General features: G+C 36.2%; 1 protein-coding gene and 1 long non-coding RNA gene across 2 annotated transcripts in view; both read right to left on the reverse strand.

The window, feature by feature from the left end:
- Nucleotides 1-2240: 2240 nt before the first annotated feature.
- Nucleotides 2241-3408, reverse strand: LOC107746537 (uncharacterized). The gene is made up of 3 exons (XR_001640706.1): nucleotides 3196-3408; nucleotides 2556-2657; nucleotides 2241-2419 (listed from the first exon to the last, which is right to left on the reverse strand). It is a non-coding gene; the product is annotated as an uncharacterized LOC107746537 (long non-coding RNA).
- A 503-nt stretch (nucleotides 3409-3911) lies between these two features.
- The window catches only part of LOC107746536 (disintegrin and metalloproteinase domain-containing protein 19-like), a 39379-nt gene continuing 28471 nt past the window's right edge, over nucleotides 3912-14819 (reverse strand). The window contains exons 10-23 of the mRNA XM_016560779.1: nucleotides 13684-13768; nucleotides 13464-13603; nucleotides 13163-13340; nucleotides 12966-13055; nucleotides 12069-12264; nucleotides 11504-11609; nucleotides 10157-10370; nucleotides 9989-10066; nucleotides 9062-9170; nucleotides 8820-8961; nucleotides 8628-8715; nucleotides 7419-7643; nucleotides 5281-5375; nucleotides 3912-5175 (exon numbers count right to left, since the gene is read on the reverse strand). Of these exons, the coding sequence (XP_016416265.1) occupies nucleotides 5112-5175; nucleotides 5281-5375; nucleotides 7419-7643; nucleotides 8628-8715; nucleotides 8820-8961; nucleotides 9062-9170; nucleotides 9989-10066; nucleotides 10157-10370; nucleotides 11504-11609; nucleotides 12069-12264; nucleotides 12966-13055; nucleotides 13163-13340; nucleotides 13464-13603; nucleotides 13684-13768 (1810 nt within the window). The 3' untranslated portion in view covers nucleotides 3912-5111. The remainder of the gene's footprint in view (nucleotides 5176-5280; nucleotides 5376-7418; nucleotides 7644-8627; nucleotides 8716-8819; nucleotides 8962-9061; nucleotides 9171-9988; nucleotides 10067-10156; nucleotides 10371-11503; nucleotides 11610-12068; nucleotides 12265-12965; nucleotides 13056-13162; nucleotides 13341-13463; nucleotides 13604-13683; nucleotides 13769-14819) is intronic.

Below are 14819 nucleotides of genomic sequence, written 5' to 3' on the forward strand. Positions count from 1 at the left end.
TATATATATATATATATATACATACAGTATATATAATAAAAAAGCCAACAATAAATTGTATGGATAAAAAAATTATCGATTTTTCTTTTATGCCAAAAATCATTAGGATTTTAATTAAAGATCACGTTCTAAGAAGATATTTTGTAAAGTTCCTACCATAAATTTATCAAAACTTAATTTTTGATTAGTAATATGTGTTGCTAAGGACTTCATTTGGACAACTTTAAAGGAGATTTTCTCAATATTTAGATTTTTTTGCACCCTCAGATTCCAGATTCTCCCATCCTAACAAACCATATAACCATACATCAATCAATGGTTAAATATATATATATATAAATTGCAGAGACAGTCATACTGTTATTATTTTAGTATCACATTTCGGAAAATAAATCAAATACAATCACAATCAAAATTGCTCATTGTGCTTGACAGCGATGTTTTTTTTTTATAGGAATCAAATACCCAAACTGAGCAATATGAACAGGAAATATGTGATAGTACTACAACATATGACTGCTGTTATACAGTTTGGCCTGAGATGCAAAAGCCACTTCGGTCTTACAAAATGTAACATACTAAAAACAGATTCAAGCCCTACAGAAAACAAACAACAACATGTCAAGTTAAACAAAGTGGAATATTGTAAAGCCAAAGCATTTCCACTACAAGTGCACAAAACAGCAACAGTAAAATGATTCCAGCTTCAGAATGTACAGCAACCATGTAAATAGTACTTTACTGTACATACAAATAATAAAATACAATACCACAAAACTATATGAAAAAAAATTAATAAAATGAAGTGTGAAACCCAGTGATAGAAATTAGGTGCTTTCAGCATGCTGATAAAAACAATGCTGTAGCTTATTGCACACGGGGAACCACACCACATAAAATACTACGTTAATCGAATGTCATCAATTAATAAAATAAATTAGTAACCTGAACTACATAAGCAGTTCAGTTAAGTTACAAAAATGGCATTTAAACATGTTTCAACTATATGGAAAGATGGATACCTGACTGTTTAGTCAAATCTGACTTTTGGATTGCATGTTTTATAGTGTCAATAAACAGATGTGTGCAACAGTACGTTATGCTGCTAATGTGCTTTATAACTACTATATGTGCACTGATGAAATCCATCAACCTAATGCAAAATGCTGTTGAAACAGGTCTGCACAAGTATACACAAGCTTTTCAAAATGGTCCACAAAATTCAGATTTACTGTTAACGGATGTACTCGTGAACGCATCTCATGCCTAAAAACACAAGCCTATTGATAATTATGCATATTTTGACTGCAGTTTTCTGTAGGTTTTTACTGTGGTAGATTTAAACCACAATAATCATTAGCAATCACTTTGTCATAGCACACACTAATAAAAAAAAACAAACAACATTCAAAATGCTAAAAAAGTGGTCTTTTGAGGGGATAAAACAAATAAAAACAACTATCAATAAAGCTTGGCACTAATCTAAGAGATTCTACATCTCTTATCTAATTTAAAGGGAAATTCTATTAGTTACATGGGGAAGCAGGATAAAATGGGGTGTTGTTACTCACAAGAGACCCTAAAACGGCAAGTGACAGCTGAGTCACTTTGTGCTGAAATGTGTATATAAAAGGCGAGGAAGCTTGGGAGAGTTTAAGACTTGTGGAGTTCAGAAGCCGGAAGGAGTGAGAATGTTCATGTCTCGATGTCTCAGTTTGTGACAGGATGTTTTCTTTCCGTCCTCGCCGCTCATCTCGATCTTGGGAGATTTTAAATTGGCGGGATCTTCAACCGTGAGATTTATTTGGGTTTTTATGGCATCCATCGTATTGGACTTCTGAACCCCAAAGTATGAGTGCAGCGTGAATCCCCCTGTAGTCATGGAAACAAAGAATTAGAAAATAACACCTTGAACAAAATTAAACACACTGAATTAAAACATACTCCAATATTCTTTTATGTTTTATTGACATCTTCGAAAAAGCAGTTGAAATATGCTATATATTCTAAAAAAATGAGAGTATACTGAATGTATGCTGATAAAGTTGGACATGCCAACTTTAACTAAAAAAAATGGGCAATGATATAGTTAATTTCACAATGGAATAAACTAAATAAATAAATAAATAAATATAGTTGCTGAACAAATATTGTATAAAGGATAAACAAACAAATCTGAGGTTAAAATTAGGCATTTTTAAAAGCTAAAATAATATATCCATATAACAGATTCTTGCCAGGTGTGTTGGTTTCTGATCCTGGGTCAGTGGGGGATTTCTGCACGATGGGCCGCACTCCAAAGAGGCTCCATCGCTCTCCTCCCTGTCCACCTCCTTCGTTACCTCCCATCAAAACACCTGTGATGAATCTGCTGAACTTAAATGGAGTATTGGGGTGAGGACTCTGGCTAAACCAGTGCCTGTCAGGGAAAAAAAGAGAGACATATTACTTCATAATAATATTTTACATTGTAGTTTGTTCTATTGTACGTAAAAATCCAATAATGTATTTGAACACTGTCTAAATCTACAAAACATGGCTGTGAGTGTTTCCACCTGTGCCTGATGTTTAGGGGATTGGGGGAGGGACAAAGTGATGGACGGTGCTGATGTTGAAAGCTTGTCCTCTCTGAAGTCCTCCTTTGGCATCTTCAACTCCTAGAAAAAGGAAAGAAAACAGCGGTTTAATATGTTACCAAGGGTGCGTCATAAAATTGCAGGTCCCTCCCATGGGAAATGTTTATCATGGTCTATTATCATAGTACTATATATAACAGCAATACAGCAAAACAACATGACGCGCATGGCTATTCATCTAACGCTATTTCAACACATAACAAAGATCTTAGATATCGCAAAAAAGATCTGAAGTGAAACGCTTTTAAGGGAAAGGAAGACCTCAACTGAAAACAAAAATATATAATAATAAATGCTGTAATGCTGGAGCTTCGGGGTCACGATACACCAGTCTGACGACATTGCTTAACTGTTCCCAACAGCTAACGTTAATGTGCACCATTAAAAAGCTGATAGTAATATAATAATGTCTTATAGTGACGTTAATCCAGCTCAATTTGACATTAAACGGCGATATACTGGATTTAAGTGGTTCTTTATAGGTTAAATGGCTGCGATCCAAACACTAGAAGCTTCCGAGCGCTGATAAACAGGCCGTTGTTTACAAGAGAGATCCTACCTTTTCCGCTCTATAGCTCGTTTATTATCCGATCCAGCGGGGTCTTCCATTTGGTCCATGTTTATTAAATTAAATATTCGTTGGTGGTATGCTAGTGAAGTCGGAAACACCGATAAATCTTTGTTAAATTCGGTTTTTGTAAGCGAGCGCAAGGGTATCCAATCGAGAACAAGAACAACACGTACTGCCAAAATGACGGACAGGAAGTTCAGCGTTTCAAAATAAAAGTCACCCGCAGGAGTATGAAGGCGTTGACTTCCGACACACTGCACAGCTCAATGAAACCGCAAAAAGATCGTTTTAATGTATGTTTTGAGGCGTCAACAACCCTTTTTATATTTAGATACGCCTAGTCTGAGAAGACAAATAAAGTCAAAAGTTAAAAAGTTGTGGCAGTAGGTCGATGACATAAGCAAAAACTATTTTGTGCGTGTGTGATCATAAGACTTTGCATTAAAACCTAATATAAGCAGTAACTTAGTCCATTCGAAAGTGCAACTCTGCATAAAGGCAGAAAAATATAAATATTCTACTTCAAGCATTTACACCAATTTTCTTATTTAAAATCATAACAAGAAGAAGAAGAAATAATATAGATAATATTAATTGAATATAAATATTAATTGAATAGATGGATACAGATTAAATTAAGATTAATTAAATGAATTTGAAGATTAATTAATGATAAAATGAAAATTTATTTCTGTCATCACGTGGAAGGCACTGCATTACAGCATTTTGCATAGGACAACATTTTTATTTTTAATAAAGAAACTAAAATTAAGCCAAATAAAAAATGACAGTGACTTTTTCTGACTTCCTATGCAGTGTGCAATATCAAGCCACCTTTACATTCACAATACATACACACTTCCATGATAAACATTATTATCAATAAAATAACATTCATGTAAACCCAAATTTAAGGCATCATTGCATTTTAAAATTTAACAGTATGAATAAATAAGTTTAACTACAACATGAAAAATCTGACAGAAAACCAGTACATTGGTCATAGTAGGTCATAAAACATTATGAAAGGAGAAATTATAATGAATTGTCCAGAGATTTTTTCCCCCCAAATAACTGACAACCAAAGGAAAAAAAAACTTAAGATGCATATTTAGATGTTTATAGGTTATTTAAACCTAAATACATTCCCTGGGTTAATGCCCGTATTAAACAGAACATTTAGTCGAGCGTTATCTAAAAAGGTAGTTAGAGAATATTTGTTTCTCTCATTTAAGATTTCAAAAGCAAAGCACCATATGAGATTTTAACCCTTTCTTGTCCAGCATCATCGCAAACACCATTCAAGACAGGCTATTTTTTTTAACTTCTTATACAGTACATACTATACATATTATATGACTACACAGAATTTAACCCAGTGCTATACAATTCATATGAGTATTTGAATTATTATTGCTATGAAAACAATCTTTTATCTTTTTTTATATATCCCTTTCCAGAGCTATTTCCTGAGTACAGATTATCTATAGTACTAAACTAAATTGGACTGACAGTGCAAGTTAGTTCAAGACTAGACAAATCTGCTCCAATTTTCCAGTTCATTCTATGTATATAATGCACTTACTTACAATGTTTTACTACTGCGTGCAAAAATGTACATTTCATATTCTCGGTGCAAGATATTCTTTCAGATGACCCATGCTCTTATTGGATTATAATGCCATACTTCCTAGTTTTTTGTTTTTCTTTTCTCTGAGGTCTCTGTAATAAATAGACATAAAAAAGCAAATGCAACATATGGCACAGGAGTAGTGGAACTGCACCCCCTGAAAAAAGTTGGAAGGTATCCTTCATTCTGTGTTCAAGTCAATAAGGCGGGCATCACTATGAGTGAGGCAGTTTGATTGGTCACTCTTAAGGACATCTTAAAGGTGCAGAGTTGATCAATACAGCGCTCCAATAGGCTTCACTGCGACTAAGCTCTTTCCAGAAACTTCCCTTTGGAACCTAAAACACAATCATATTAAGAATTACCAACTAATGATTGATAATTATTATTATTCCTAACACCATGCTAGTGTTCTGTGCTTATGACTTCTCCCTTCCCATTACCTGACATTTTGAAAAGGCCCAGAAGGGGGCATCAGATTGGATTTCCCTTTCTGCAACATGGCTGGTGACACTGGCACGCCATTCTTAGGCAGCATCTGGATGAAACACGACAAATATTTTATAATGCACAATCATAGTCAGTGAACAGTTCATTTATTATGTGACGGACGTGATGTTTTGAGTCACATGATGTTCTGGTAAACACATGGCATGTTAAGAATCCAAGATGGCAGGCCCACATGGATACATTGCACAATGGAAAGGTGTGGAAAGTATATCTCCAGATGCTTTTAGGTGGATGGTCGTTTAGCAGAAGATGTGTTGGGAAAATTATATCTGCTGACAAAAGGATTGTTCATCGACTGTCTTGGAATATATGGACATTGTTTGGAAGTTTGCTGGATGGTAACAGAAAACTACTGATGGGACCAGCAAGGAAGAGCAGATGAAACGGGTATTTGCTGCTTTTTATATTCTTTTGGTGGGTTTTTCATGAGCAAGTACGATGTTTGTTTGAACTGTTACAAGAAATCTCTTCAAACTGCAAAATGAACTGATTAGCGTAGTGCTAGTTTGAATAAACTTGAGGGTTCTTGAAGGCTTGATTGCATATGGACTGATTTATAAACTGCTATTTTGAACAGTGAACCAATTCAATTTTCATTTGATTTGCACAGCAAACTAATTAAGAACTGTTGGTTTACAACCCAAGTGATCTGAAATGAAAAGGAATTAACTGAATTTGGTTTAATTCTGAATTGTTGAATATCAATTGTCATGTGAAGCCTTTTCCTTAATTGAAATTTTGAATTGAGTATTTACATTTCTTAACTATTTTGTATCTGTATTTTGCTTAAAAGTGAATAACCGTTTCTTTGTATGGTTCCCTGGCTGTTTGTACCTTAATATTTCACCCATATTCTTAACAGGGTTTCCACTCCATTAAATGTGTGAATCCTTTGTAGGGTCGACTGACTCAAAGACTTGAAAGAACATTTGCCTGATTAAATAACCTGCTTGGCACACCAAATATTTGTCAATCCACTACAATTATGCAGATAGACTAATTGATATGACTAGTCATATGATCCGATTTAAATTTTTGCTTTCTCTTTGAAGTGTTACAAGCTCTTGGTGCATAAAGAAGATCTGTAAAGATGCAAAGACTAAAGTCTCAAATCCAAAGAGATATTCTTTATAAAAGTTAAGAGTCAACCACTCCTACCTAAAACGGCTCGTTCCAACACGCCCCCACATGCCTACGTCACGATGTGGGAAGATTTGCATGACGCGGCCCCAAAGATTCACGCAAAGGAAGAAGGCGTAACTTTTATTCTCGCTGTAGTATTGTTGCTGCCGCCGCCACCATGTCGTGAAGACGCTGTTTCTCGTTGTGAAAGCGAAACTACTTTGTTTGGCCTTCCAAAAGAGGACGATATCCGGAGCGGAGCCGCAAGCCCGCCGGCTGCTCCTTCGTCAAATCTGCCGGCCGCTGCTCACTCAAGGCCGCCGTGTGTGACGCTGTGTTTCGTTGTGAAAGCGAAACTACTTTGTTTGGCCTTCCAAGTTACTTTCACTGTTCATTTTTTGCTCTATGGTACATCATCTTTAATTTAATAGCATTAGAGCTGCTCCATTGCAGCGGCTTAGTACTGTAATCACGCGCTTTGCTGTAATAATGCAGGGAACCACTCGCTATAAATCTCCTAACTGTGATATTATCATAAATAGAAGTCGCGTTTTTTTCATCTGAAACATGCTGCGATTTATTTTCCAAAGCCACTCATATAATGCAGAAACACTCATGAAGCAAGCAAAACACGCGCAACGCGTGCACGCATTTGTACTGGTGCAGAATGAGAGGACAGTAGTACAGCCTAGCACATTTCACACAGGCGGTTAGATTCACTTTCGCCAGAAAGTGGTGTATGCTTAAGGGTGAAAATAAATGACGTTTATAGTGAATGCCCCTATAAATTGTCTTATCAGTGTTTGGTATCGGGGCATTTTAACGAGTACGAGTACAGGAGCTCAGTATCGTGCATCCCTATTCTTTTTAGCAACATCATATGACCCCTTTAAGGAATATTGCACTGCATGACTGATCTAGAGGTGCATTTGCTCAGGAAGATACTCACCTCAGCAGGCTGGGAGGGTTTGGTTATGGGACAGGGTGGAGGGGGTCTGTTGGGTGGTAGCGGTCTTGTTTTGGGGGGTGCTGATGGAGATGGCTGGGGCGACTCTGAATGCTGTAAACTCTGCTTGTGTGCAGCGTAGGCTGGGATTGGAGGTGGTTTCACAGTGGGTCGAATGACAGAATGTCTGGATCTGGGTGGACCTGTAGGACTCGCTCGAGGACTGGCCTGTAGAATGCAAATATAATATGAATAATCAATTTTATCATAACAATGAATACATTTCACAAGGACTCTTGGGATGGTGGAATGCTGGTCATTTTCAAGTGACAATGGCTGCACCAATTCAAATGCATTTTCCAAACTATCATTTTGTAAGTAATCAAATCGGAGCTATTTGGTCAGACAGTGTAGTCTATATTATTTCTAGTATGAGTTGCTATAGTAATGAATGAATGCCAAGAGATATAAGAGTCGCTGTCATTGCATTGAAAGATGGACGAAGGATTTTTTTTCTCTGCTCATGTCAGTATGAGTTTTTATTATGGGTTGATATTCAACCCCTGAAATAGAGTTTCATGGGTATCTTTGCTCACACATTGTAAATATCTGAGGCATTTCTCCCCTAAGTTCTGGTTAGTTTCTATTGTGTCCAAAATGACAGAATAAACCACTTGAAATCCAACTTGCCTGTTCAGACTGAAGTGCATTCCCAAAAATCAGATTTTAATAAGATTTAAAAAACACATATGGATCAGTGTTTATTAATAATTTTGAATTAGCTTTTAATATTTAATATTTAATATCTTCAGTTTTCATTTCTATTTTATTTAACATTTTAGTAATTTTGTTTTGTGCTTTTTAAAATATTTCTATTTATTTTTGTTCAACTTTAACTTATTCATTTCTGTTAGCTGCCAATGTAACGTAACATTTCCAGTTTTTCATTGTATTTTATGTATAGTTTTTTTCATATACAATTTTTTCTGCTTTATTTCAATTAACGAAAATTATTTTTAATAGCTTTAGTTTTAGTTAATAACAGCACTGATATGGATGGTTTGTTGCTGTTTGATCAACAGACAACTAAATGGAACTGAGTTGGATACAGAACATTTTTACTTGCTGTCGGAACAAAGCCAATGATCCACGAAACTGTGCTTTTGGATGCATATACTGCGAGCCCACGCTGACAACAAAACAACTTCACACCTGTTCATCAGCATGAGATTTCTTTGGCAGGAACACTGGGTTGGCGTGACCCGTGGTGTGACTTTTAGTCTCAGGGGTGTCTGGAACACTGACAAGAAGAGAAATAACACATTTTCTAATGCAAGAAGTGCCAAATACATGAAGATCACTGCATGAATGTGTTTGCATTTCACAGTTAGGATTTTAGATTACTTGATGCATATTTGGGTAGCAGGAAGGGTGGGGCTTTTGGTGGAAAGGAGCTTCTGTCTGCAGCGGCACCAACAGACACCGAGGACAGCCAATCCCAGAAGGAAAAACAGAATCAGGAGAGCCAGAACAAGATAAAGGTTGCCTGCATAAGATAAGACAAGAACAAAATGCATCAACAAAAGAGCAAATTCAAGATAACATTCAATGAAATATAAATTTTTATTCAGTGCCTGTTGACATACTGTGTGTGATCACAGGCCCACTGTCCAAACTTCCTCCTGAACCCGACGTCTCACAAAACGGTGGTGCCCAACCCGAGTTACAATGACAGTTGTGGTTATTATTACAAAGCTGCAGGGAAACACACAAAAATTTTTTTTGAAAAACAATTTAAAGGAATAGATCACTCAAAAATTTAACCTAAAAAGAACAGACCATTAGATTAGACTTATTACATTAGCTTTGATGTAGCTACAGCAGAGGGAAAGATTGTCAGTAATTATTGATATTTGATATTAAATATTTATTTCTCAAAAAAAAATATTGCTTCAGTAGACTTTGAACATATAGCACGCTAAATATTGACTACAGTACTTTCTTTGCTTGTTTTATGTATTTTTTGTTCTTTTAGGAACTTGGCAGACACTGTGGGGGAAAAAGCTGCTTAAAAAGTCTTCAAAAATATTCCTTTAAAAGATCATATAGTTTGGGAACAACATGAGAGTGAGTAAATTATTTTTTTTTATCTTTCCCACAATACAGATATTCATTTAGTACTGTAAAACACACTGCCTTATAAAGTAACATAATAGTGACCTGCATTCAGTGGAACTGATTACACTACTGAAGTTTGCTGTAAGTTTAGCACATCCAAAAATACTGAAATTTCCCCACACACTTTCGTCATATCCTCAACTGAACTCATCACTTGAATTAGTGATATATATAGACACAACCCACATTGGAATCAGACATATTTATAAATATTAACCTGTGCGATTAATAGCGAGAATAGTGAGGGATTTTTTTCACTTATCGTTATAGATAAGTGAGTATTTACCGTTAGAGGAAATGATGTTAACAGGACATGCTTCAGTAGCTATAAGATGACCATGTATGTACAATAAAGCTCAGCCAGCTCTACATATAAATAAGCAATATGAACTTACGCCGTGGCCATGACATTTGGCACTGCATTCATTGGCTTGCAGGAAGGACGCATTGCGGCATTCCCCTTCAAAACAGATCTGTTCAGATAGAAAATGAGGCAAAACGTTAATTAAATAAATTCTCAATATACTTAAATTGATAGATCTATTCAGTCTATCAGTACCTACCGCATTCTTCCCACATTTGGTCCCAGTCTGAACCAGGCCTGGGTCTAAGGTGTCACTCTGCTCCTCATTACCCTGACCGCGCTGGTACACATGTGTCCCTCTGCACAGGATCTTCTGTTGACCATTCCGAATGTTGGTGTCTATGGCGACGGCGTGTGATTCTAAAGGCTTGCTGGCAGCGCTCAGACACTGAATCTTCCCACATTTAGCATTCCTAAACAGAAGACCAACAAAACGTCTTTGATCGGCCCAAATGATGATGACATAAACCAATGGTCAAAAGTTTGGAATAATTAAGATTTATTAATGCTTTTCAAAGAAATCTCTGATGCTCACTAAGGCTACATTTATTGAATCAAAAATACATTAAAAGCAGTACTATTGTGAAATATTATAAAAAATTTAAAATAACTTTTATATTTGAATAAGGGGTCGACCGGTTATCGGCACCGATATTAAGCATTTCTATGGTTATCGGTATTGGTCATTTTCAAAACCGATTTGCCAGTTAAATAATTTAAAAGCATTTAAAAAAGGTTTGTCAGAGCCCTTGTTATTTTTAAATTCGGCATTAATTTTCATTTTTACACCAGACATGTATATCGGTTATTGATCTACTTGATCTGTAATAATCGGGCCTGAAAAACAAATATCGGTTGACTAATTTAAACATTTTAAAATGCAATTCATTCCTGTGATGGCAAAGCTGAATTTTCAGCAGTCTCCAATGTCACATGATCTTCAAGAAATCATTTGCTGGTTTGGTACTCAAATATTAATAATCTTAATTATATAAAAGTTCTTCTCATCAATGCTGAATACAGCTTTTGCTGCTTAATATTTTTTCAGGATCCTTTGATAAATAGAACGTTTAAAAGAATATTATTAGCATTTAATGTGTCCATTTAATTTCTGTTTTTAATGCATAACAATTTATTTTTCTTTCTTTTAAAACATCTTTCGTACCCCAAACTTTTGAATGGTACCATATCACAGTTACCACAAGAATATTAAGCAGCAAAAATTTATTTTCAACATTGATAATAAGAAATGTTTCTTGGGCACCAAATATTAGTATGATTTCTGAAGGATCATGTAACACTAAAGACTGGAGTAAAGGTGCTGAAAATTCAGCTTTTGCAACACCGGAATAAATTACATTTTAAAATTACAATCAGAAACAGTATTTTGAAATGATATTAGATAATATTACCGTTTTTACTGAATTTTTGATCAAATAAATGCAGCCTTGTTGAGCATAAGAGAATTCTTTCAAGAACATTAAAAAAAATCATAATTATTCCAAACATTTGATCAGTAGTCTAACTATAAGTAAGTGCATCTCACCTTTCAGTGCATTTCCTGTATGTACCCATGAAACTGCCACAGTTTCCATAGGGATCACCTGCTTTATTTACCTCAGTAAAGCAAAGATCAGGAGCAGGAAGGGCATCTACGACACAGAGGCAGAAAATTAGCCTTACAGCAGAAACAGAACAGAACAAACACATAATCTCATGTCTTAAGTTAATGGTTATGTGAATGTTATAATCTGAGGTATATCTCAGCTGGACTCAAATGCTTTCTCTGATGGCTACAGAGAGCAGCAGATGGCCTCACATTCAGATACTAAGATCACAGCCAAGCACAGTATCTGCCATACAGTAAACTACAGTACACTGACACATGGATTTCCTTTGGAAAAAGGAAAAAAATATATAATTTTAATTTATTCCTGTGATGCAAAGCTAATTTTTCAGCATCATTACTCTTTCAGAATTGATTCTAATATTCTGATTTACTGCTATATTTGTGGAGAGTGAGACAGTGACTCACTGAATATTGGGTGATTGGTTTTATGGTGTTACTTTTAAACTGTGGGACTTTTATCAGATTTTAGCACCACACAGACCTTTGCCCCAGAGAGAGAGGCACTGCTGCTCCAGTGTCGGGCAAATTCCTGTGTAACAGTAGGCACTGCCACCCGCACAACTGCTGCCATCCACCAGGTAAAAGTTAGCAGGACAGGACTCTGATTTCCCATCACAGTACTCAGGCAGGTCACAGGAGCCTGAAGGTGGACGGCACATCGCTCCTGGACTCTTCAGCTGGTCAAGAGTGTGAGAAAACAAACCGATCAAACTGTACTCATTTACAATACAATCTGCTTTTCTTAAAATAATGCCAGAGAACTACACTTTCAACATTTGAGACCTGTCTAAATTCTAAACAATAATATTATAACATTTTAAGGGCAAATCTTGAGTATAAAAGCTTTGTTGTATTAGTTGACATAATGAATTAATAATTAAGGTTCAAAATATTACTTAAACTACTCTCTTAAAAACCCTCTAACTAAACTTTAATGCAACACCACATGCTGTTTGTTTGTTTGTTTGTTTATTTATTCGTACCATTTAAAGTCATCAAAACATTTTTAAAAATCCTTATTTGTTAGTTTGTTTGCTTATTTACTTTAATTAAACTCATCACAAAATCACAAAACACTAAAAAAAAACAGTTATTTATTCCTTCATTCGCACCATTTAAAGTAACACTTACAAATCAGATTCAAAAATTCACACTAAAATCCTTTTTTGTTTGTTTGTTTGCTTAATTATTTACTTTAAATCACCACTTTAAAATTATATTCAAAAATTCACACTAAAATTCTTTAAATAAATTACTTTACTTTACTTTACTTTACTTTACTTTACTTTACTTTTAATTTAATTGACAGTTTTCCTGATGCAGCACCACAGGAAAGGTTGTAGAGAAAGAGCGTGAGATGAGTCTGGCAGGGATTCACCTTGCACTCATGACAGCAAACTCCATGTGCGCACTCCGCTCCAATCTTCAGCGTGCAGTTGTTGGCATTACAACAGGGACTTGAGCACTCCTTTGTAGTAAAGGAAACAGAAACGGAAAATGTGAGAGTGAAAGATCAATCGGAATAACAGCGTGGGAGAAAACGAGACAGAGGAAGCAATGAAACTCTCTCCTGACCTCCACTTCCCCACAATCACACTCTTCTCCTTCCTCCAGGTATCCGTTTCCACAGCGCTGGCCCCCGTACATGACCCTGGTGTTGGGAGGGTTGAACAAGCACTTCCCCCCGCCGGAGCTCAGGTAGCGCTTCAGCTCTTTCTGATTGCAGGGGTTGAAGACGCGAGGGAACGGATCCCTGAAGAACATTGACTTTTATGTCAAGTTGATTTTAAAGTGACAGCTCACCAAAAATGGAAATTCTGTAATCATTTACTAATGTTATGCAGGCTTAAAATGATATAGCATCTTTGGTTCTCACCCTGTGGCAGCAGCCATAATGCAGCCTCCATCCTCGGGCTGAGCGAGACAGCAGCCTGGACTATCGTGGCTCATCCCAAAGTTATGCCCCATCTCATGAGCCATGGTGGCAGCGACCCCCACAGCACTGTCAGAGTGGTCCTATAGAGAGAGAGGCAGATGAAACAAAAACTGAGCGCACATGGCTATAAAAACTGGAATAATGCTGTAGGTGAATTTACCGAATTGACTCCACCAGACTGGTATTCAGAACACATGGCTTTAAGGGGAGCCAGACCAATGATGGTGCCTTGAAAAGAAACACCCCTACAAACACAACAAAAACATCTGATGAAATACCAATAAAGCCATGGAGGAACCAGATCAAACCAATGCACTGACTAGCTGAACATTTAAAGGGATAGTTCACCCAAAAATGAAAATTGTATCATTTACTCTCACATTTCCTTTCAAACCCATGTGGAACACAAAGGGAGAGGAAGCACTATTATATGTATTTATTCATTTTTTTTTTTTTAAATTTGTAATTCAACTTTTTTATTGTTCAACAATCATAACTTCGTACATCACCACAGTATTCCATATTCACCTTTCCAATCAATTACATATTCAGCCACTTGTCACCATGAATGTAACAAAACAAAGCACATGTAAATTAAACAGTTGTTAAGAAGTCCTGCTCATCACACCATTTTTATATGCTGCCAAAAATGATCCCATGTTTTTTTCATTTCTCCCTCACTCTGCAGTCTCCCCAACATGCACTCATATGATGCAATTTCAATCATCCCATGGATCAAATCTTTCAAATCAGGGGTTTTGGGGCATTTCCAATTGCGTAAGATCATCCTGGCAGCTGCGATACAACTAATCTTAATAAGGGTAAATGCATTTTTTTCTATATTAGGTACAACTGATTTATCTCCAAGAAGGCATATTTGTGGTTCCACAGGTAAATTAAAGCCCAACCACTCTTCAAGTATTCTCAGAATTTTACGTCAGAATGGCTGAACTAAAGAACATTCCCCAAATCATATGTAAATAAGTGCCCTCTTCTTCCTTACATTTCCAACATAGATTATATCCAGCTATCCCCATCCTGTAAAGTCTAGATGGTGTATAATAGTATCTATGTACTATTTTGTAATGAATGAATTTTCCCCTAGCTTCCCTTATGTTCTTACCCACATTAGATAAGATATCCAGCCAGTCATCATCATGAATATTAATCCCCAAATCCTTCTGCCATATTGTTTTCAGGTTATTACAAGTATCTTGCAACAGGGAAAAACACATGTATTTTACCCCCCGGAACGCGATTTTTACCTCCCTCGAAACGCCATTGGCGCCATTGGGC

Source organism: Sinocyclocheilus rhinocerous, unplaced genomic scaffold, assembly GCF_001515625.1.
Source record: "Sinocyclocheilus rhinocerous isolate Xijiao unplaced genomic scaffold, SAMN03320098_v1.1 scaffold679, whole genome shotgun sequence".
NCBI classification, from domain to species: domain Eukaryota; kingdom Metazoa; phylum Chordata; class Actinopteri; order Cypriniformes; family Cyprinidae; genus Sinocyclocheilus; species Sinocyclocheilus rhinocerous.